Below are 22,353 nucleotides of genomic sequence, written 5' to 3'. Positions count from 1 at the left end.
TACTTGGAGGCTCTAATAAAAAACTTACCAAAACAACAGAGGCTCCCAAAGCAGACATCCAAAAATCCACCACCTCAAAACAAAACACATGCAACACATACTTCAATAAATCAGTGTGTCAACCAATCACAGCCCTTAAGGCCAAACACCATGCCTGATACACTAGTAATAGGTGACTCTATAGTCAGACACACTGATGTCCCGCTTACCAGGCTGAACAAGGAGAGGGTGACTGTGAGCTGCCTATCGGGAGCTAGGATCCGCCACATAACACACGCACTCAAGTCACTCCAAAGCAAGTACAAATATGACTCCATCATTGTCCATGCTGGCGTGAATGACCTGAGACGTGCCTCCCTGGACTACATGAAAAGAGACATAGAGGAGCTCTCAGATTATGTAGCCCAGGCTGGTATGACCCTGACCCTGAGCAGCATCTTGCCCTCACCAAGAATGATGCCACAATACAAAGACAAGATGATCAGCTTTAATAATTGGCTCAAGTACTGGTGTCATTCTAAGGGGATCCAATGTCTGTCTGCCTGGGATGACATGCTGGACAAGCCATGCTGCTTCGCTAGGGACGGCTTGCACCTGTCACCACTGGGCTTCCGGATATTGGCTAAGGCTCTTGCCACCCCCATAGTGCCTTTTTAGGCAAGGCTCAAAAGACAAACCCACCTCCTTAGAAAACAAAAATGGAAAAAAAACTAAGGGTAATGCTGCTCAACGCCAGAAGTCTAAATCTCAAGATGCAGACACTCAATGCACTCCTCAGTATGGAGAACATCGACGTCTGTGCAGTAACTGAAACCTGGTTCAAGGCTCCTGAGAGCACCCCAGCGCTACCAGGCTATACCTCGTATCATGCTTTTCGGCCCCAAAACCTGGGCCGAACCACAAAGGGAGGGGGAGTGTCCATATTCATCAAGGAAACCCACACCTCCAGGTTAGTAGCAACACATGAAGCATCAGAGACCATACAGGTGCAACTAACCATAGGCAAAACTGCTATACAACTGGTAGCATGTTACAGACCACCCTCCCAATCTCAGGAACCCCACTCAGCCTTCCTGAAGACATTGGAGGATATGGCTGTATCACAAAATACCATCATACTGGGAGACTTCAACTACCCAAACACAGATTGGGTACATTATTCTAGCCCTAACACCCTAGCCCAAAGGTTCCTGGAATTCATAAATTCAAATGCAATGGAACAACTAGTCACCTCTCCCACTAGGGGAGATAATATACTAGACCTGATCATCACAAACATGGGGACAAAATGCTCCACACTGGAGGTATACGCCTCACTAGTGAGATCTGACCACAAACTAATCACCCTGGATATACATATCCCACCTCCACCCCCAGCACAAAAGACCACAGTGAAAAACTTCTCAAAAGCAGACTTCACTCTTCTTAAGACTGAGATGGTATCCTTTAAGCCCACTGGGCCAGTGGATACCACATCCCACAATGCCGAATCCTTCACAAATGCTTTCTATGGACATCTCCAAGAATGCATGGATCATGCAATCCCAAATAAATCCAAGTCCCTCTCCACCAAAGGCAAGCGTCTTGTCTGGTGGACCTCAGCCATTAACAAATTGTATAACAAAAGAAGAAAGCTACTGCACGACAGAGCAAAATCCCATAAAGGGAAGACATCTCTGATCAACATTAGCAGAAAACTATGTTCTCTCATAAAAACATCCAAGGCCAACTTTGAAAGAAAAATCGCTAAGGACACTAAAGATAACCACAAAGCCTTCTTCAGCTATGTTAGAAACCTGGGCGGAAGCCCTCAGATATGCTCAGAGTTAGTTCACAACAACAAAAAATACACTGAACCCACAGATATTGCCAACATTCTGGCTGACAGGTTCAGTGCAAATTTCTCCCCTCCCTCACCCCCAAAAGAAGAAATACTTATCCCAGCTGAATGTAATCTCCCTGTCATCTCAGATGTCCAAGTGAGAACCGCCCTCAACAAAGCTAAAAAGACAGCATCAATGGGACCTGACGGTATCCCAGGTTGCGTGCTACGTGAACTCCAAGAGGAGCTAAACCCGCACATAAAAATGCTATTTAACCTTAGCCTTACTACAAGATATGTACCTGAACAATGGCGTACAGCAACTGTGGTCGCACTCCACAAAGGGGGTACCTCTACAGACCCTGGGAACTACCGCCCCATAAGCTTAATCAGCCTGGTCTGCAAAGCTATGGAACGAATCATTATGAAACTCATAAACAGAGACATAGGGGACCTACAGACACTTGACCCCACCCAGTTCGGCTTTGTAAAGGGCAGATCCTGCCTTTTGAACCTGGTTGACTTTTTTGAAACAGTCACTAGAGCCATTGATGAGGGCAAAGCAGTCCATACAGCCTACCTGGACTTGGCTAAGGCCTTCGACACAATACCCCACTCAGGCATCATAGATAAGCTCAACAGCTTAAACGTAAACCCTTATGTCACTAGATGGGTTGCAAACTGGCTAAAGGACAGAACCCATAAAGTTAAAATCGCTGGAGCAATGTTAGACTCAAAGCCAGTCACAAGTGGTGTCCCACAGGGATCTGTCCTGGGACCCCTCTTGTTCGGCATTTATTTCTCAGATGTTAAAGCAAACATGGGAGGGTTGTGGCTGACAAAGTTCGCAGATTACTGCAAACTAGGTGCCATAGTCGATACACCAGCAGACACATACATCTTACAAAAAGGCCTCACAGAAACGGACAACTGGTGCCGGAGTCACAGCCTTAAACTAAATGCCAAAAAATGTATAGTCATCCCCTTTGGGAAAAACAAAGTACCCACAAATTATCACATAGACAGCAACCCACTGAGTATGGAAAAAGTAATCAGAGACCTAGGGACCCAAGTCGACAGCGACCTCTCATTTGACACCCACGTTGCCAAAGTGGTTAGAAAAACATTCTACCTTGCACACCTCATCATGAAGGGATTCACATCCAGATCCAAGGATGTCATTGTACCCCTATACTCCTCCCTCATCAGACCCATGATTGAGTACAATGCCCCATTTGGTATGTACCTCACCCGGCATTTGAAACAGCTGGAGAGACCACAAAAGTACCTCACCAAGAGGATCAAGGGTCTCCAACATATGTCTTATTCTGCCAGACTAAAGAAACTCCAGCTCTATTCAGTAGCATACCGCCTGCTCAGAGGTGATCTCTGCCTGACGTACAAGGCCATGTCCAATCAAGATCTGATGGACATGCTCCACCTCAAAAAATCCAAATCCATCAGGACCACGAGAGCTAAACACTTAAACCTCGGCACAAGTATGAATAGGACATGCTGGAGGGATAGATTCGTAACCCAGAGGCTTCCCATGCTTTGGAACAAGATCCCAGTTCATGTTAGGCAGAGCCCCTCACTGACTCTCTTGAAGAGAAATCTTGATGAGTGGATGGGAGATCGTAAGTTTACCCCAGGGGTCACATCTGTGTCACTACTAGACAGGGGCACAGTATACTAATTCTATTATATAAGGGGACCTTCATTGTGTCACTACTAGACAGAGGCACAATTTTCTAAATCTATTCTGTGCATTTTTGTACCATTTCATGGGGTGGCGAAAGCCACATCACTATGGCTAGGCTTACAAATGCCCCAGGGCAGATATCCTAGTACTAAACTATGAAACTATGAAACTATTTGATTATAGTGTTTCTAAGACACTGTGATGTGTGAAAGCATGCTCTAATAGCATTAAGGGCTTAGACATTTATTTCCTTATTTATTTATGCATACATGTATGTATGTATGTATGTGACATTTGTTTACCGGGGTGGTCTGACTGGGTCTACAGAACCCGTTTCAGCAGAGGCCTGGGGAGAAAAGCTCCACATAAAGTACAATACAAATACAGTATAATCCAATACAATACAAATGACATTAGAAATACCATACAAAAATAAGTTGAAAGAACAAACTATTCTACAAAATATTATAATATATACTACACATCTAGACAATTCTATAGATTTAAAACATTATAGACAATAATATTCACTTTCACCATACACATATCCTATGAGTAGATCGTCTCCAAAAATAGTATGTAGATAGGGCATAGTATGACACTGACTGTTATAATACATGAAAAAAATAGAATGTTGGTTTCAGTGAGGAAAATAATAGCCAGAAAGTTAGCAATGCAGAAAGGATAGTGAGAGAATTAAGAAGACCAGAGGCATTACAGTCTGAGCAGTAGCTTAAAGATATGGTATAGAAACAGAGGAGGAGTTAGGAGAGCCTTGCAGACTATGAGGGAGTGAAATATGGCCGAAGAGGAGGATGAGGCAGGAAGAGCTGAGTATTAGGCAGGCTTTATACAGGAGCAGAGCCATGTATTTTTGAGATGATTTTATAAAGAGGGTCTGAAATGGGTTAGGCCAGGCATAGACCTGGTATCTAGAGGTAGTGAATTCCATAGTATAAAGACAGAGTATGAATACAGAGAGTGACCTGGTTTTCTTGTAGGTTTTGAGATAGCCACGAGATTTTTGTCTTCTGATCATAGGGATCGATTTGGTGTGTAAGGTGTGACAAGATTGGCTAGTACAGTAGGCTTGAAAATAAGGTTGTACAAGGTGGATAGCTAAATAAAGGCAAGTTGGTTGGGGAGTTCAATCCAGTGTAGCTCATAGGATCTTAGGAAGTTACAAGGCTATTGGCTCTGAGACCCTTATAAGCCTAGCAAAAAGTTTAGCCCATGCTTAGACAAGTCAGCACCCAAAGCCCCTGTCCAGCAGGGACACAGGTGGAATCCCAGGAGTGTATTTTCTGTTCCCCATCCAGTTATCCAGGTTACGCTTGAAAAGGGATAATGAGGTACTCTGCTTGACATGGAGAGGGAGTCTATGCCACAGATGGGGGGGTCTCTGGGACACAAATCTGTCCCGCCAAGTCCTATTGATGTCACAGACCAGGCTGAGGTTGCGCATGTGGGTCACTCGAATGGAGCTAGACTTGCGGATATGCAGCAGTCCCGTCAAGGTGGGGTCTGAGATTGCTTTGTGTGCTACACAAAGGTCACCTCTAAAGAGTCTGTATGAAACTAAGTAGAAGGACAGAGCTTTTAGCCTATCTGTGTAGGGCAGATACTTGAGGTCCTGGATTCTTCTGGTGAGGAACCTCTGGGTCTCTCCATTTGCTGCATGTGCTTTGTGAGGTACATACCGAAGGGGGCACTGTACACAATAAATGGCCTTATAAAGGAAGACTACAAGTATATTATGACCTACTTGTCCCTGCATAAGATAACCTTACCTATGAGGTGGGCCATGTAGAAAGCTTTCCATACAATGGAAGCAACATAGTGGTCAAAAGTCAGGTTGCTATCAACCTGGGTGCCCACATCCCTCACGACTGATTGCTTGCTTAGGAAATTGTTATTAATGTGATAATATGTGGGGAAGTCACTCTCCCCAAAGGGGATGATGATGCATTTTTTGGCACTCAGCTTAAGGACATGTTTCTGGCACCAGTCATTTATTTGGCGAGACCCTCTTGGAGGACGTCCACGTCACTTGGGGAATTGATGACCGCACCCACCTTGCAGTCATCTGCAACTTGGTCAACCATAGCCCACTGGTTTTGGTCTGCACCTTAGAGAAGTAGTGGTTTACAGTGGTATAAACCACATGCAGCTCTAGTATCTCTTGTTTAGAGAAGAAACAGTGGATTGTTGTTGCACATTTTGTGGTTAAGCTGCTAATATGTTGCTGAGGCCTGGATCTATCCATGCACTGTTTAGGAAGCATAGCAATAGATTTTCTCAGTATATGAGGGCTTAGTATTTGTGTTGATGTAGAAGTATGCTGCTTGCTGACAACTGTATTAAGTAAGTATAAGTATATAACACACATATATATATATATATATATATATATATACATATATCTATATATATGTAATATATATATATATACATACACATATACATACATATATCTATATATATATATAATATATATATATATATATATATATATATATATATATATATATTCCCCCCCCCCCCCCCCCTCCTCTGAAGCTTTAACTGGTTTGCCTTGGCTAGTTGAAGTTGCCAGCAAGTTGTTCTTGACAAGACATAATGGAACCCCCAAAGAAAGGTGTCTTATTGATCATAATTAGAATGGAATAATTCAGTGCCTACACATGTCAAGAGTCATTTCCAAGGGGTTACTAAGGCAGAATATGGATAACTACAGGATGAAAAATATCCTACTAACAAAAAGTTTGAAATGATGCATTCATCTCAAATGCATCCACCAATGCAGTTGATGAGCTCAGTAATGTATGTACAGAGATGCTGATACTTCTGTATCCTGTATAATGTTTTTACTTTCATCACTCATATTAACAGTATTATTAAATAAATGCAGAACTCGTGTAAACTGGGGCAATATGTAGCACTTACAACATGAAGTCTTGTTCCCAGCATGGAATGTTTCCTCGCACTGCTATTGTTGTGCTTTTCACATTTTGTACTTTTAAGGTCACATAGGTATTAAATTTTTCTGCAAAAAAAAAAAAAAAAAAAGAAAGAATGTTTATTTGGAGAACTACTACAGCAGTTCATAAATTACAAGATTGTTTAATAAATGATTCTAGAAAAAGATGAGGTTTAGTCCTTTGTTTTTCTTATTTGAAACCAAATACAAAACTGGGTTATAAAATAAACCATTTGGCTTCTGAAAGGAAAAACCAGGATAAACTACAAGGCATGATTTACAAGTTAGCAATCTGTTTTGTCTCATAAAAGAAAGAAGATTATGGATTTGTAAAACCTAAAACCTTACCATAACAGTACATGTTTGAATAGATTCATTGTTGCAGTATTCCTGAATTATGGGATGTACCCTTCCAAGGATACAACACATCTAGATAGTCTACAAAAGATTAGGCATATTTCTCTCATGCCATACATCTGCCTTATGACTTAATTATAACATTATGTGCTAGTACTAAGGAACACAAAGGCGTAAAAATCCTCAGAGCTTTCTTGCCCTTGAGAAAAGGGACTGAAACTAGTACTCATGGAGGATGGACTCAGGGAAAATCTGGGAAAAACAGAGGGTGGAAAACTGAAAAGGAAAACTAAAGAGAGCCCACCTCAGCCAAAGAGAAAAGGACAAGAAAAAAACAGAGGAAAGTTGGCAGATGTATATACTGCAACAATGATCATCTACTATTATAATTATGTCTTCCACAACTGTACTTTGTTCTTCATTGGATCACTGTTGTGGTATCCCTGTTTTATCACATGATTCCATAAGGTTTTAGGAGGAAAGAGTGGTGGATGACGAAACAGAACTGGTGTCCAATATAACTTGAAGAGTGGTTCTGGTAAAACCTGCTCTAGCTCTGAAAAAGACATCTGTCTCACATAACCTCTCAACTGTACAGATTTTTGCAGAATGTCCAGATTTTTGCCTCATATTTTTGGTCTGTTTTTCATGAAATTCTGTTTTTCTGGCAAATTAGTGGCAAATCATTAAAGACTGAAGTTAGAAAATAATGACAGACATTTGAGTTTCAGACTTCATACCCTTCAGAAAATACATGCCAATGCAAAACATGTTATTCTATCAACTTTTTAAGTCTTTAAGAGCAATATTTAAAAATTGTCCCTATTTTTGGGCCTTTGTCCCACTTTTAATTATGGCTGTGTCCAGATTTCTTGCTCTACGTGGTTGAGAGGTATGTGTGTGAAAAAAGACAAGTTAAGTGCTTCTAGAATAGATTTAGAATCAATGTCCTTGAAAAAGGTTCCAGAAGCAGCTCAGGTAGAATGGTATTTTGCCTTTCATTGAAATTATTTGTCATGGAAGGAGTAAAGTACAGTTCTGTAAGATGAACTTCCCATAACAGTAGATGTTCAAATGATCACTGTTGCAGTAAACTTAGCTATATGGATATAAAAGCTGTCTGGCTTCCGAAGCTTCATGGCACCTTCCATGGGAATCTACATGCGTACAAGTGGACTGGCTTGAAATGGCTGACAAATGCACCTTAACAGAAGTGCATTCTAGTTCTGAGTTTAGCATCTCACACAAACATTTGAGAATAATGGGGACTCCCACTTGGTATGGGTCCTTTCCTCTAGTGAGGCACCATATAGAAAACCTTTTTCATTTACAAATATAAGATTTTATTGCTGCAGGTTTTTGTTCCTCCTATTTTACCTGTAGCATGTCCTCAGAGTAAAGGTGCCTAAATTTGAACCCAAGATTCAGGATCTTAAAATTCAGGTGAATGACAGAAACTTTTTCTTATGTGAGCAAGTCCATCATGTGGGGTAACTAGTGGTGATTGCCATTGGCTAAGTGAAGAAAAGGAGAAGGGTGAAATAATGCTGTCTGAGCCAAAAGGAGGTCACCAACATCATCTCTGGATTTTCTTTCTGAATCTTCAGGAGGACCTTTGGAATGAGTAAAAAGGGAATGAAGGTACACAGGAATTTTCCTTTCCATGGAAAAGATATGGCATCTGTTTTCCAGGCTTCTTTGCAGGGGCCTCTTGTTCAAAAAAGTCTGAGCTGTTTGTTCAGAGTTGATCCAAAAATATCTGCCTTGGAAATTACCCATTACTGGGCAATCTGAAGGAAGACCTCTCAGTTTTTACATCCACTCATGAGGGTTGCCTTGGATGTGCTCAAGTAGTGTGCCACTGAGTTTTATTTTGAGGGAAGTGTATTGGCTCGAGAAAGAGGCTGTGCTGAATTGCAAGGTCCCAGACTCTCATAGCAACTCAACAAAGGGGATAGAACTTTATTCCTTCATCTACCACATGACAATGTCATTGTCTATAAGAATATGAAGTGGCCCTGGGTTCCAGAAATGATGAAGAGTTTGAAGGTTAAAGAACAGATCTTTCATTGTTTTGATGTTTATGTGCTTGTTCTGTCTTGACTGCCTTGACTGTACCAGGCTCCCTGTACTTTAATGCTCTTTCACCAGACCCAGCCATGTGATATCTGAAGCATCTGTTGATACATTTTGCTGGGGATCTGGGTCAAGACAAGGAACCACTGGAGGGATTGTCACATAACTGAGACAATAAAATAGTCCTTTCTTCACAAAATGCAAGACGGGGGGTTAAAAAGATAAATGATGGCAGTGTTGAGCACAAACTTGATTTGAGGTACCATTAAGTCTTCCTCATGCAAAGTCTGGCATGTGGGATCATGAACCCCAGTGCTTTACAACCAAAACACACAAAAAAGACTAATAAATGCACAGTGGATGAACAACACTCCACAGTCTCTATATCAAGTTATCTTAAGTTAAAAGCAGAATTTCACATTTATATTAACTGTTAATATATTTATTTAAATTGTATACTTTGTAAGTGATTAGACAGGTCTAGAGTCAGTGCAATATGTTGTCACAGTATTTCTTGTTATTCACCCTGCTGCTGTAATTTTAATTTGATTTAAATTAACATCTCTATATATTGATTGGATGAAATCCAGCTAATTAGTTTTAGTCACATGTTTTAAGAGTATATAATGCAATGTAATTGAATTAATTTGTTATTCTGATGAAGTCAATAGCTTAACAGCTGAAGAAAGCGCTAAATAAAAGTACATCTTACTGGTTCCATTTGTGCGCCATATTGTTCATCCACTGTGCATTTATTAACCCCAGTGCTTTCACAAACTCTCATACTGAGGTAATTTAAAGGTTTGTTAGGTAAGTTGTGAGAAATGTAACTTTTTTTCTAGAGGAAGGAATGCCATTATGCTGGAGGTGACCAGGAAACATCCTAGAAACACACAAGAGATTGAGTGGGTTCTAGGATAGACTTCTTGGTAAATCTCAGTTAAAGAAAATAACTAATTGTGAAATATAAGTCCTGTCATGTGTTTTTTAATTGAAATGGCTTCAGTTAAGCAAACATCTGGGTAGAGATATTTATGGATAACTCAAAGTCTGGAACAAACTATGACAGGAGCTAAGCATATTCAAAAAATCATTGGGCTGTAGATAATCCAAAAGGCAAAAATGTAAATTGAAAGTGATATCCCAAATGAACAAAATCTTTAAAACGGTCTGTGTTTTGAGCTAATAGGGATAATCAGACAGGCTCCCTGAGGTCCAAGGTAACTATGAATGTTTGAGGGAAGAGAAGAGAAAAAGAGTTTTGGAGGGTTAACATCTTCAATTAGGGGACATTTAGAAAGGTGTTTAGATGGGATAAATCCAGAATTGGTCTCCATGTTCCTTCTTTTTAGGAGTCTAGCAAAACTATGGAGTAAAATCCTTTCCGTATTTGAGAGGATAGAACAGGTTGTATTACGCCCTGCAGAAAGAGATCTGAAAGAATTGGAAAGACAACATGTTGTTGATCTACGTGCATGTGAGGAACTTTGACGATACTGGGGAAGTCCTCTGAAGTCTGTATCCATTCTTTATTATATCTAATACACAAGAATCTGTGGTTATTGCTTTCCAAAAGGGGAAGTAAAGGGAAAGTTTTTCTACTATTTTGGGAGGGGGGTGGCTGAGGTGGAGAGAGGGGGAACGGGATGTAGAGGATGGTCAGAAGTTAGAGATTTTGTCAATAAATCATCTATTGGAACCTTTAAATTCAGAATTTGGTTAGTCCTGCTATTTCATTTTTGAAGATGGTTTATCTTTTTTTGCTGAAAAGGGTTTTGGGATTTGCAAAAAAATTGATCCAGATTGGGAGGGGTTGCTCCTCTGAAACTTTTTATCAGATCAGATCAGACAGGAGTCCCCGTGGACTATGATGTTTGCAGATAACATTGTGATCTGTAGGGAGAGTAGGGAACAGGTGGAGGAGACCCTGGAGAGGTGGATAAATGCTCTAGAGAGAAGAGGAATGAAGGTAAGCAGGACTAAGACAGAATATATGTGTGTGAATGAGAGGGAGGATAGAGGAATGTTGAGGATGCAGGGAGTAGACGTGACAAAGGTGGATGAGTTTAAAAACTTGGGATCAACATTTTAGAGTAATGGTGAGTGCAGAAGAGAGATGAAGAAGAGAGTATAGGCAGGATGGAATGGGTGGAGAAGAGAGTGTCAGGAGTGATTTGTGGCAGATAAGTACCAGTAAGAGTGAAAGGGAAGGCTACAAGAGGGTAGTGAGACCAGCTATGTTATATGGGTTGGAGACACTGGCATTGACAAAAAGGCAGGAGTCAAAGCTGGATGTGGCAGAGTTAAAGATGTTAAGATTTGCAGTGGGTGTGACAAGGGTGGACAGGATTAGGAATAAGTATATTAGAGGGTCAGCCCAGGTTGGAAGGTTTGTAGACAAAGTCAGAGAGGCAAGATTACGTTGGTTTGGATATGTGCTGAGGAGGGATGCAGAGTAAACTGGGAAAATATGCTAAGGATGAAGCTGCCAGATAACAGGAAAAGAGGAAGGCCTAAGATAAGGTTTATGGATGTGGTGAGAGAGGACATGCAGGTGGTTGGTGTGACAGAGCAAGATGCAGAAAACAGGAAGAAATGGAAACAGATGATCCACTGTGGTGACCCCTAACAGGAGCAGCCAAAAGAAGAAGAGTTCCTCTGAAACTTAGAGATAGTTAAAAGTCATAACTGTCTTGCATAATCCTTTTCTCTAGTTTTTTCAATTTTAGCAGAAGAGTTGCCAGATAAGTTACCTTTGTCTACAGATGCACTGATAAATTTTGTTTTGACATCATTAGGGAGGGAGCCAGGCATACCATCCACTTTGAGAAAAGAATCAGTGGCAGTTTCCCTAGGGGAAGTATCAGCAGTATCATACAAACATTTAAAGAAAAGTCTTCCCACTTGGAGTGGGGGAGATGAATATACCTTACAAGGATGACAGTGTCCGAGTCCAGAATGTTAGAAACGGCTCTAGCCATATTATCAAAATACAAAGCATATATCTGGTCAAACTGGTAGATCTGTAAACTTTTTACCATACCTGTCAATTAGCATGCTACCTTTTACAGTAGTGGAAGGAAACCATTTAAAGACTTTACCCAGTTCTTCTAAAATAACCCCGGGTTCTAAAGTAGGGTTTTTACATAAGTACTTAAGTATACCAGAAACTTTAGAACATCTGTCTGGCTTCTTTGGGGCAGGTGGTTAAGATTCAGGAGCCAGAAGAGCTGACAGAAAGGTATCCTCCAGAGCTCTAGAACTGGTAGAATAACAGAGGCTTTGAGTACCTCCATATATACAAGGTCATCATCTTTTTCTGAGTATTAAATATCTGCTTACCTTGTCAATTAAAATTTTCAGAGTTTATAACCCAGTTGAGAATTAATCTGGGTAGAATAACCCAAGCCTTCAGACTCTGAATCTGAGAAAAGTTCTTCCTCAGAGAACTTCCTTTTTCTTATATGAGGTGTAGAAAACATAGGGAGAAGTAAATGAGGGGGTTGTAAAGCCATGAGGTCTTTAAAAAGCCCTTGAGAGAAACTGAACCACTCCTCTTTAAGGTCCCTTGTTGAAGGACCTGGAGTAGCTAAAGGAAAAATGTGTCTAGTTTTTTATTTCCCTTTCTTAAGACTATCTAAAGAAACTGTATGAGGAGAAGCAAAACCCAGACATACCTCCACACATCTCTCAACATCTTAGAGCAAAAAATCTGGACAAAGCTTAAAATGATGGGGGGACAAATATGGACATATTTTAAATATTGCTCTTACAAACTTAGAAAGTTGATAGAATAATAAGTGCTGCATTAGCTTGAATTTTCTGAAGGATGTGGAGTCTTAAACTCACGTTTGTCATTATTTAATGACTTCAATCCTCAGCTATTTGCCAGAGAAGTACAGATTTTAGGAGGAACACACCAAAAATATAAGGCAAAAATATGGACATTCTGTGAAAATCTGTACAGTTGAAAGGTATGCTCCATAAGGCTGCTTGGGACATCATCTTAGACAAGAATTTGTGCAATTCCTCAAGTTCCGTCAGAGAGAATCAGCCTTAGTTTCCCTTTCAGCTGAATCAGCTGTCCGGTCAGTCAATATGGATGTGATGGACCCCTTAACCATGTCAGCCTCCTGAGAGGTATTGCCAGTGGAAACAGGTATAATAGTCAGATAGACAAAGGGCTGATCAAATGCCTCAACAAATATATCTGACCAACTAAAAGAAGTAGACTTCTCTGGCAACTTATATGCTTCTTTTAACTTTTTGGTTTTCTTTTTAGGCTATAGAGGGATGTCTCAGGCCAATGACTCAGTAGCCATCCTAGTACAAACCAAAGCTTGAAGTCACTTGTTTTCAAAATAAAGTTTCAAAGAAGTGAAATGACTCTGCATGGTCTTTGGTGCAAACAACTGCCAGGTGGAATACTGATTAAAATTATGCTTGGGGCCTAAACAGAAAAGAGCCAGAAAATGTTATGAGGGATTTGTCAACTGTAGTCACATTTGCTGACAAGGAAATTACAATTTTTTCACCAGATATTAAAGATAAAGAGGAAGGGTTATCTCCATCCATCCTCAACCCATTTTTCTCATTTTGCACATGGGGTCGGAGTATAACTTCTGCAGTGACAAATCATCTCGAGCCAAGGTTTACACCGCTGGGTGGCTAGCCCTTCCACGGTAGTTCATTCACATCACTCACTCACAAACTCTCACCTACGGCCAATTTAAAGTGTCCAATCCACCTACAGCATGTCTTTGGAATGTGGGAGGAAACCAGAGCGCCTGGAGGAAACCCATGTGACCACAGGGAGGACATGCAGACTCCGCACAAAAGGCACCCCAGCCCGAGAATTGAACAGGAGAACCTCTTGCTGTGAGGTGACAATGCTAACCACTGCATCACCGTGGCCACCCAAAGAGAAAGGGTTAACAACTCACATATAATTGTAGCTGGAAAAGGCTTTATGGTTGACAGACCATGACACACACAAAGTCTTCATTCATTTACTGGAGGCAAGAAAGTTCTCAGGATTTTTGCACCTATACGGCCTTAAATACCAGCGCGTAAGCTTGTGGATAGATCACGGTTCAGATGTACAGTTGATGAGAAAGTTGCCTATACTTTTGTAGACTAGCCATATGTATGGTATCTTTGAAAGGATATATCCCATAAACCAGTAATACTGCAACAGTAATCTAATCTTAACTTTCATAAGACAGTTTTTTTTTTTGTTTTTTTTTAAATTGAAATGAAACCTGTCTAGGCTAAAAAACAATATTGTGCAGGCATAAATAGAAGTTATGTTCTTACCATAACGTTCCATGTTAGTTGTCTTCTTCTCACCTTCTTTCTTGCTGGATGGGTTCGGAGCCGATCTCGGCTCCGACTCGGCCACTCTAAAAGCTCGAGAGTTGGTTCCACCGGCTCGAGGCTGCCCCTATATCCCACAATGCCAGGCGTGAATTACCTCAGATCTCGTTTGTGAGCTAGGCCCAGCTAAAAATACAACCAGAAATACTGGAAAGAGAGTCCACCTCTATAAACAAAGGGAAAGAGGAAAGGTGACCTGAAGCCTGATCCAGGAAAATATGCACCGTAGAGCAAATACCTATAGCAAAGAGGTGGTAGAAAGAGAGGTCACAATCAAACTCCTCTAGGTTTGTCCAGGCCAGGGGGAAGGAGGGTGGGACGCAAGAAAGAAGGCGAGAAGAAGACAACTAACATGGAACGTTATGGTAAGAACATAACTTCTATATGTTAAGTTGTCTATCTCGCCTTCATTCTTGCTGGATGGGACCGCGTCCCTAGCACCTTGTCCCGGGTGGCCTAACGGAACAGACTCTTGAGAACAGTGGTACCAAAGTTAGCTCTATGCCTAGAAGCTAAATCCAACTTATAATGTGAAATGAAAGTGTGAGGAGTAGCCCAAGTAGCCGCTGCACAAATGGTGTCAATAGGCAGTCTGTCTTGGAAGGCTATAGAAGTAGCCAAAGCTCTGGTGGAGTGGTCCTTAGGCTTGTTAGGCAGCTTTTGATGTCTAATTTCATAAACAATTGAAATCAGAGATGTTAGCCATCTAGATAGTGATACCTTGGAAACAGAAAGTCCCTTTCTGCCTTCCGCATAAGAGACAAACAGCTGGTCAGTTTTTCTGAATTGTTTGGTCCTATCCAAATAGTACCTTAACTGACGGTGAACATCTAGCCAATGCAATTTTTGTTCAGACCTATTAGAATATACTGGAAAAAACACAGGGAGGTCAATGCTTTGATTTAGGTTAGACGCAGAGGCTACCTTAGGTAAAAAGGACGGGTTGGTTCGTAAGGATACCCTGTCTTTGTGGAACAACAGGTATGGTGGTCGACAGCTGAGTGCATGAAGTTCTGAAACACTTCTAGCTGAAGTAATAGCTACTAGAAAGAGAGTCTTCCATGATAGCAATTTTAATGAACAGGAAGCTGCAGGTTCGAAAGGGGGGAGAATCAAAGAACTGAGAACTAAATTAAGGTCCCAAGGAGGAGGAGGATTTCTTATAGGAGGTCTGAGTAGAAAAACTCCCTTCAAAAAGGCTTTGCAAAGCTTGTGGGACATAATGGCAGACTCTGAAATGCCCACATGAAAGTTAGATATAGCTGCCAATTGAACTTTGAGAGTAGAAGGAGATGAACCTGTATGAAAGAGTTCAGCTAGAAAATCAAGAACCATATGGATGGGAGCAGTGAAAGGATCTAAGTCCCTTCCTTGAGCCCAATAGGCAAAACGTTTCCACTTACTAAGATAAATTTTTCGAGTGGAAGATTTATGTGAAGCTATTAAAATATCTCGAACAGTGTGAGATATTTGAGGAAGCCTGGCTAAGGTAGGAACTGGAGGAACCAAGCAGTGAGGTTCAGAGAAGTTAGGGAGCGATGAAACTGACCCGACTGATGGGTCAAAAGATCTGGAACTAGGTCCAGATGCCAGGGTTGCTCCAACAGAAATTGATGTAGAAAGGGGAACCAAACCTGTCGAGGCCAGTAAGGAGCAATGAGGATCAAAGAGGCCTTCTGAGCGATGGCTTTCTGTATCACTTGAGAAATTAGTGGGAAGGGAGGAAATGCATACAGAAGTCCCCGGGGCCAAACTTGGACTAGAGCGTCTCTGCTGGGCTGGCCTGGTAACGGGAATAGGGTGAAATAATCTCTGCACTTGCTGTTTTGGGGAGTAGCAAAAAGGTCGCAGCAAGGCTGACCCCACCTGAGAAAAATTTTTCTCACAACAGAATCTTTCAGAGACCACTCGTGAGGCATGAGGATAGCTCTGCTCAACTTGTCCGCGATTTGATTGGACTTCCCAGGGATGTGCATTGCTATCAGAAACCGCTGAGAAGAAATCGCCCATTGCCACAGTCTGAGTGCTTCTCGACATAGGGGATAGGACCTGGTTCCGCCTTGTTTGTTGATATACCACACTACAGACATATTGTCCGTCTGGATTGCTATCGTTCCCAAGGGAAGAGAGTCTTGTAGGGCTTGCAATGCTAAAAGCACTGCTCTCATCTCTAGAACATTTATATGCAAGTGGCATTCGTCTGGTTGCCATGTGCCCTGGACAGTTCTGCCCTGATAATGCCCCCCCCACCCGATCAGGGAGGCGTCCGTTGTCAGAGTAGCAACCGGAGGGGAAGGAACAAAGGGTCTTCCCAAGAAGAGCTGAGGGGAAGACATCCACCACAGAAGATGATTCTTGCATGTTTGCGTAATCATAATGGTGTGGGACATCGGAAGCTGCTGGTATGACCATTGTGTGAAGAGCATCCATTGAAAGATTCTCATGTGGAATCTGGCTAATGGAAGCAGAGGTATGGCAGCCGCCATAATCCCCAATACTTTCAGAACTAGCCTGGCTTTGACTCTGTTGCTGCTGAAGAGGAGCAAGACCAGTTTGTGTATGTCTGTTATTCTCTGATCTGTTAGTCTCGCAGACATGTTGACTGTGTCTAGATTTGCGCCTATGAAGGTAATAGTACGACAAGGCGATAAAACAGACTTTTCGCAATTTATTGAAATGCCTAACTTTTGACAAATGCGAAAGGTGTAGTCCCTGGCCATTAGAAGAAGATGCTTGGTGGGAGCTGTGAGGAGCCAGTCGTCCAAATATGGAAACACCTGGAATCCTTGACGTCTCAGGTGAGAAGCTACCACTGCCATGCATTTGGTAAACACCCGGGGGGCAGTGGTGAGTCCAAAGGGCAGGGCCCTGAATTGAAAATGACTGGTTCCCAGCCTGAAACGGAGGAATCTTCTGGAGCGTCTGTTCATTTTTATGTGATAGTACGCATCCTGAAGGTCTATAGAGCACATCCAGTTTTCCTTTCCCAATAGGGGGAGGATGGACTGCAGCGTGACCATCCGAAATCTTGTTTTCTTGACAGACTTGTTCAAGACACTGAGATCCAAAATTTGTCTCCAGTCCCCTGTTTTCTTTGGAACTAAAAAGAACCTGGAGTAGATTCCGGATCCTTGCTGGTCTGCTGGAACTGGCTGAATTGCTCTTTTTGCAAGCAGCTTTGAAATTTCCAAAGCTGCAAGATCCCTTTGAGCGGGTGGAACATCTGGAAGGGATTTTTTTGATTGGTTTGGAATGCGAACGAAGGGAATGGAATAGCCTTCGGAAATGATGGACTGTACCCACTTGTCTTGAGTTAGGGATAGCCAGGCTTCTGGGTAAAGTGACAATCTTCCCCCGACTGCCTCCGAAGGTGGACAGTCGGGCAACACCTCAGGGATGCTGAAAGGGCTTATCGGAAAAGGTTTCTCGATTGCCCTGGTTCTGCGGACCCCTCTGCCTCTGGGGCGACGTCTACCATTATTGTTCCCTCCTCTGCCTCTGGAGGGGAACCGACTCTGTGCGTCAGGCAAATTCCCTTGAGATTGTTTGTGGAACCACATTTTCCCACTTTTCTGGCCTTTGGGGTAAGGTCTAGAAGGAGTAGAAAAACGGACTCCGACGGCAGACAGAGTTTTGCCATCCGTCTCGCACCTAGTCAAGGTTTCTTTCACTTGAGGACCAAAGAGAGATGATCCATCAAACGGGGAATTAGTGAAAGACGTTTTAAAGGGGTCCGCAAAATTGCATAGTCGCATCCAGGCATGCCGGCGTAAGGCGACACCTGTCCCTGCGGCTCTACTCGCTCCATCCGCCGCATATGAAAGGAGGCGCATGGAGGAGTTAGCTATAGAATTCAGGGTAGTCAGCTGGGTGTTCATCTTGTCCTGAAAACCTGCAGCTGTAGGATCCTTCAACATCTCACTCGCTTCCTTGATCAAGTCTCTCTGGAGACGGGTGAAATAGCATAGGTAGTTCAGCGAACGCATTGCAAAGGTCGCTGACGAAAACATCCGCTTCCCATACCTGTCCATAGACCTAGATTCTTTGTTAGGGGGATGAAAAGGCACTGAAGGATCAGCTAGTTCCTTCTTGGTGGCAGCAGCTACCACCATAGCATCCACAGTAACACCTTTGGTCAGAAATTGTTTGTCAGTTGGTGCTGTTATAAATTTAGAAGGTCTCCTGGGGGTAGGGTCCACTGAGTCAGGAGCCGTCCAGGCTTTCTTTGCTACCACCTGCATGAGGGGATCAAAGGGGGGGGACACCCAGGAGGTGGAAGGGTGAGAGCCAAACGCCTCAAGATACACAGATTCATCCTACGAAGGGTTAAGGGCTGGCCAATTTCCCCTCTGTTTCAGGATCTCTAGAATGTCTGCAAAGGAGACATCTTCAGAAGGGGAACGGGGGGAACCCTCGGAATCCTCTAAATCTGTGTCAGAGGTGACAGACTCAGGTGAGTCTATGTGCTTCCTCTTACACTTTCTCTTCCTAGGGGGCTCCCCTGCCAACTCAGGGGAGGCCTCGGAAGAGGATGAGATCCCCACAGGGGATTCTTGAGGAGCTGGCTCTCTGCGGTCTGGGATGAGGGAGTGAGTAGACATAATCTGAGGCACCGAAGAGGGAGGGGCGGACGGAGCCGACTGTGGAGTTGAACAAGGTTCCAACACACTCCGCATGACCTCGAACGCACCCCTGTCAGGCAGAGCCAGAGGTCCCCGCTCCGAGAAGCTGAGAACCTCCCTCGGCACCGACAGAGATGGCTCCGAGGCCGATGTCGGAGCCGAACTCACCAGCGCGCCGAGAGGAGAGGGGTCGGACAAGGGTCCGATGCCACTCACCCCTCGAGCCGACGAGGGAAGTCCGGCCGAGATTCTTCAAAGGAAGAAATCGGAGCGGACGGAGCCGAAGACAAATGTATCGGCTCGACGCTACCACAGTCTCGGTTCCGAGGCGCCCGCTCCGAGCTCAAAGGAGTCGGAGGAGGAATATTTAGAGGAATAGTTTGAAGCATCGACTGATGAGTCGGGCTCTGAAGCATTTGGGCCAGTGCCTCGGACTTTAGAAGTCGACTCACTACCCTCTGGAGGTCATGATCCGAGAGCCTCGATGACCTGGAGGAGTGAGATCTGTGGCTCCGTTCAGACAGCAAGGGAGACGATGGAGCCGAATGAACGGAGCCAAGGGATGGTGACCTAGACCTCTTTCTAGATGTCGGCTCCGATGGTCTGATCGGAGCCGACCCAGGAATTTCCAATACCTCGGCTCCAGCCGGAGCCGAGGGAACCACAGAAACTGTAGTCGAAGACTCATCGGCTCCAGCCGGAGACGATGTAGCAGTAGACTTCGAAGCCTTAGGCCTCGACTCAGAAGCTGGAGTCGAGGTCTTAGAAGCCTTGGAAGGTTTTCCCGATGTAGCAGATAGGGAACCTTCAGGCTTAAGCAAACCCCTTAGGATGAGTTTGTTTTTTCTTTCCTGCAGGACTCTAGGGCTGAAGCCATGGCATACAGCACAAGAGTCCTGCAGGTGTAAAGGTCCCAGGCAGTACACACAAGAAGTGTGACCGTCTGTCAGAGACATTTTCTGACAGCACGAGTCACACTTCTTGAAGCCTGAGACCTTTGAATCCTTGGACATTTTCAAGGAACCGAAAGAGTAACCACACACAAAAACATACACACACCGATTACACTGTCAGAAAATTTAAATTAAAACTAAAACTACTGAAAATAGTTAGCTTATATAGATATAAATCCCTACAAAAAAACACATACACACACTGTAAGGGAAGGGAGGGCCCGAAGGCCTAAGGAAAGAACTTATCAGTTCTTGAAGAAAGGGGCTGAATAAGGGAAGAAAGGATAAACATCCACTACACTAAGGGTAAAAAGAGAAAAAACTAAGCTAAAAGGAGTTTAAACAGTTATTAGACTAATCTAATTAAAACTGACCTGAAGCCGGTAGAAAACAACCTCGATCGCTGTAGCGGCAAACGAGATCTGAGGTAATTCACGCCTAGCATTGTGGGATATAGGGGCAGCCTCGAGCCGGTGGAACCAACTCTCGAGCTTTTAGAGTGGCCGAGTCGGAGCCGAGGTCGGCTCCGAACCCATCCAGCAAGAATGAAGGCGAGATAGACAACTTAACATCTGATGTTACACAGTACTGAGTCAGCAAAAACTGTAAAGCACAATAAGAGTAAAACTTACATACTACCCAAGATTCATAGTCAAGATGTATCGTACGTAGTGTGCCACTGAATGGGAAGAGGGCACAAACATGGAGGTTATGATTCACAGAAACAAGTAGTGCTACAACAATGAGGAAAACAGCTCAGGAAAAACTCTATGATATGGTAAAATGACATGCAAATGAAGGCAAACAGTGTAATGAGCACATGAAGAGATGGAAGTGGGTACCTCAAAAAGTTTCATAGTTATAGCATGCATTATGCGCAAAGCAAGTTGAGCCTCACTAAAAGAGCAAACACAATGCAGAAACTTTCACAGCTGCAACAAGCAAATAATGATACGAACAGCAGTAGCAATCACAAACTAACTCTTAGTATTTATAATCTTGTACTTTTAACATGAAATCCTGACAGGCAATACAAAAAAATGGCACTAGGAACAGGAAATTTATTTTATTGATTGATTTATTGTTTGTTGACTGGTGGAAAAGTCAACTGGGCACAAGCCTGTTTTCAGTGGAGTACTGGGGGGAATGCCCCATGTACCATCAGCTGACCAGTGATCTAAAAGACCATTTTACTTTAGGCAAAGATATCATACTGGAAATGGTTGACATGTTATCACCCAGAAACAAGACAGGGAGGAATGCATAGACTTCCCATACAACTGGATATAAACCCATATCTATCTCTTACCAAACCTGCTACAGGAACATTCCAGAGACTAACGGAGGACACTTTGGGTATATCACAGACATAAGTCAGCAAAATATTCAGAATGTTTCTCAATGCACTATTTAAACATGTGGATGAGTATATACGTTTCTCCGGCACAGCAGTAGAGATTGCCACCACCATGAGTGACTTCCATTACATCCCTTGCCTCCCCTGACATACTGGGTGGTATAGATTTCACATATGTGGCATCAGAGGCCACACCAGATGTCCACTGATAATGGCAAATACATAAGAAAAGACAGCATCCCATTAACTTCTAGGTAGTTTTGTAATACAGAAAGATAGATACCAATGAGTTTGAACAGCACCCTGGCAGAGCCCATGATTCCCACATATGGCATACAAATGATCTATATCAGTATTTCCTGCATAGGGACATTCCAGTGAGACAGCTACTTGACAAGCACAGACACTGTGGGAAACACACACACACACACACACACACACATATATATATATATATATATATATATATATATATATATATATATATATACATACATATATATATATATATATATATATATATATATATACACATATATATACATATATATATATATATATATATATATATATATATATATATATATATATATATATATATATATATATATATATATAGAAATATATATATATATATATATATATATATATATATATATATATATATATATCCCTGGTTAGATTTGACCACAAACTAATCACTATGGAAATCCACCCCCCCCCCACCCCACCCCTCCGCAAAGGTAACCAACATGAAAAACTTCTCCAAAGCTAACTTTGGGCTCCTAAAAACAGAGGTGGCTAACTTCACGGCACCCATGCAAATGTAGAATAGTTGCTTGACCGCCGAATCATGCACCAATGCATTGTACGAACATGTACACAAATGCATGGATCTTGCCATACCCAATAGAACCAAGGCACTCTCCTCCAAAAAAGGAAGCCAATCTGATGGTCCCCTGCCATAAACAAACTCTACAACAGGAGGAGGAAACTGATGCAGAATAAGGTGAAGTTGCAAGATTGGAAAAACTCCCTTATCAGCCTCAACAATAAGTTGAGATCCCCTCATCAAATCCTCTAAAGCTAGCTATGAAAACAGAATTGC

The 22,353-nt window shown here is 42.5% G+C and overlaps 1 protein-coding gene across 1 annotated transcript in view; it reads right to left on the bottom strand.

Moving 5' to 3' along the window:
- The window catches only part of UNC13A (unc-13 homolog A), a 5,702,976-nt gene that overhangs the window by 4,530,819 nt on the left and 1,149,804 nt on the right, over nucleotides 1–22,353 (bottom strand). The window contains exon 3 of the mRNA XM_044054109.1: nucleotides 6,471–6,570. Coding sequence (XP_043910044.1) covers nucleotides 6,471–6,570 — 100 coding nt within the window. The remainder of the gene's footprint in view (nucleotides 1–6,470; nucleotides 6,571–22,353) is intronic.

This window comes from Protopterus annectens, chromosome 13.part0, assembly GCF_019279795.1.
Source record: "Protopterus annectens isolate FY-2018-M chromosome 13.part0, PAN1.0, whole genome shotgun sequence".
NCBI lineage: Eukaryota > Metazoa > Chordata > Ceratodontiformes > Protopteridae > Protopterus > Protopterus annectens.
Note: the sequence above shows the minus strand (reverse complement) of the source record. Positions and strands in the feature narration are given on the sequence as shown.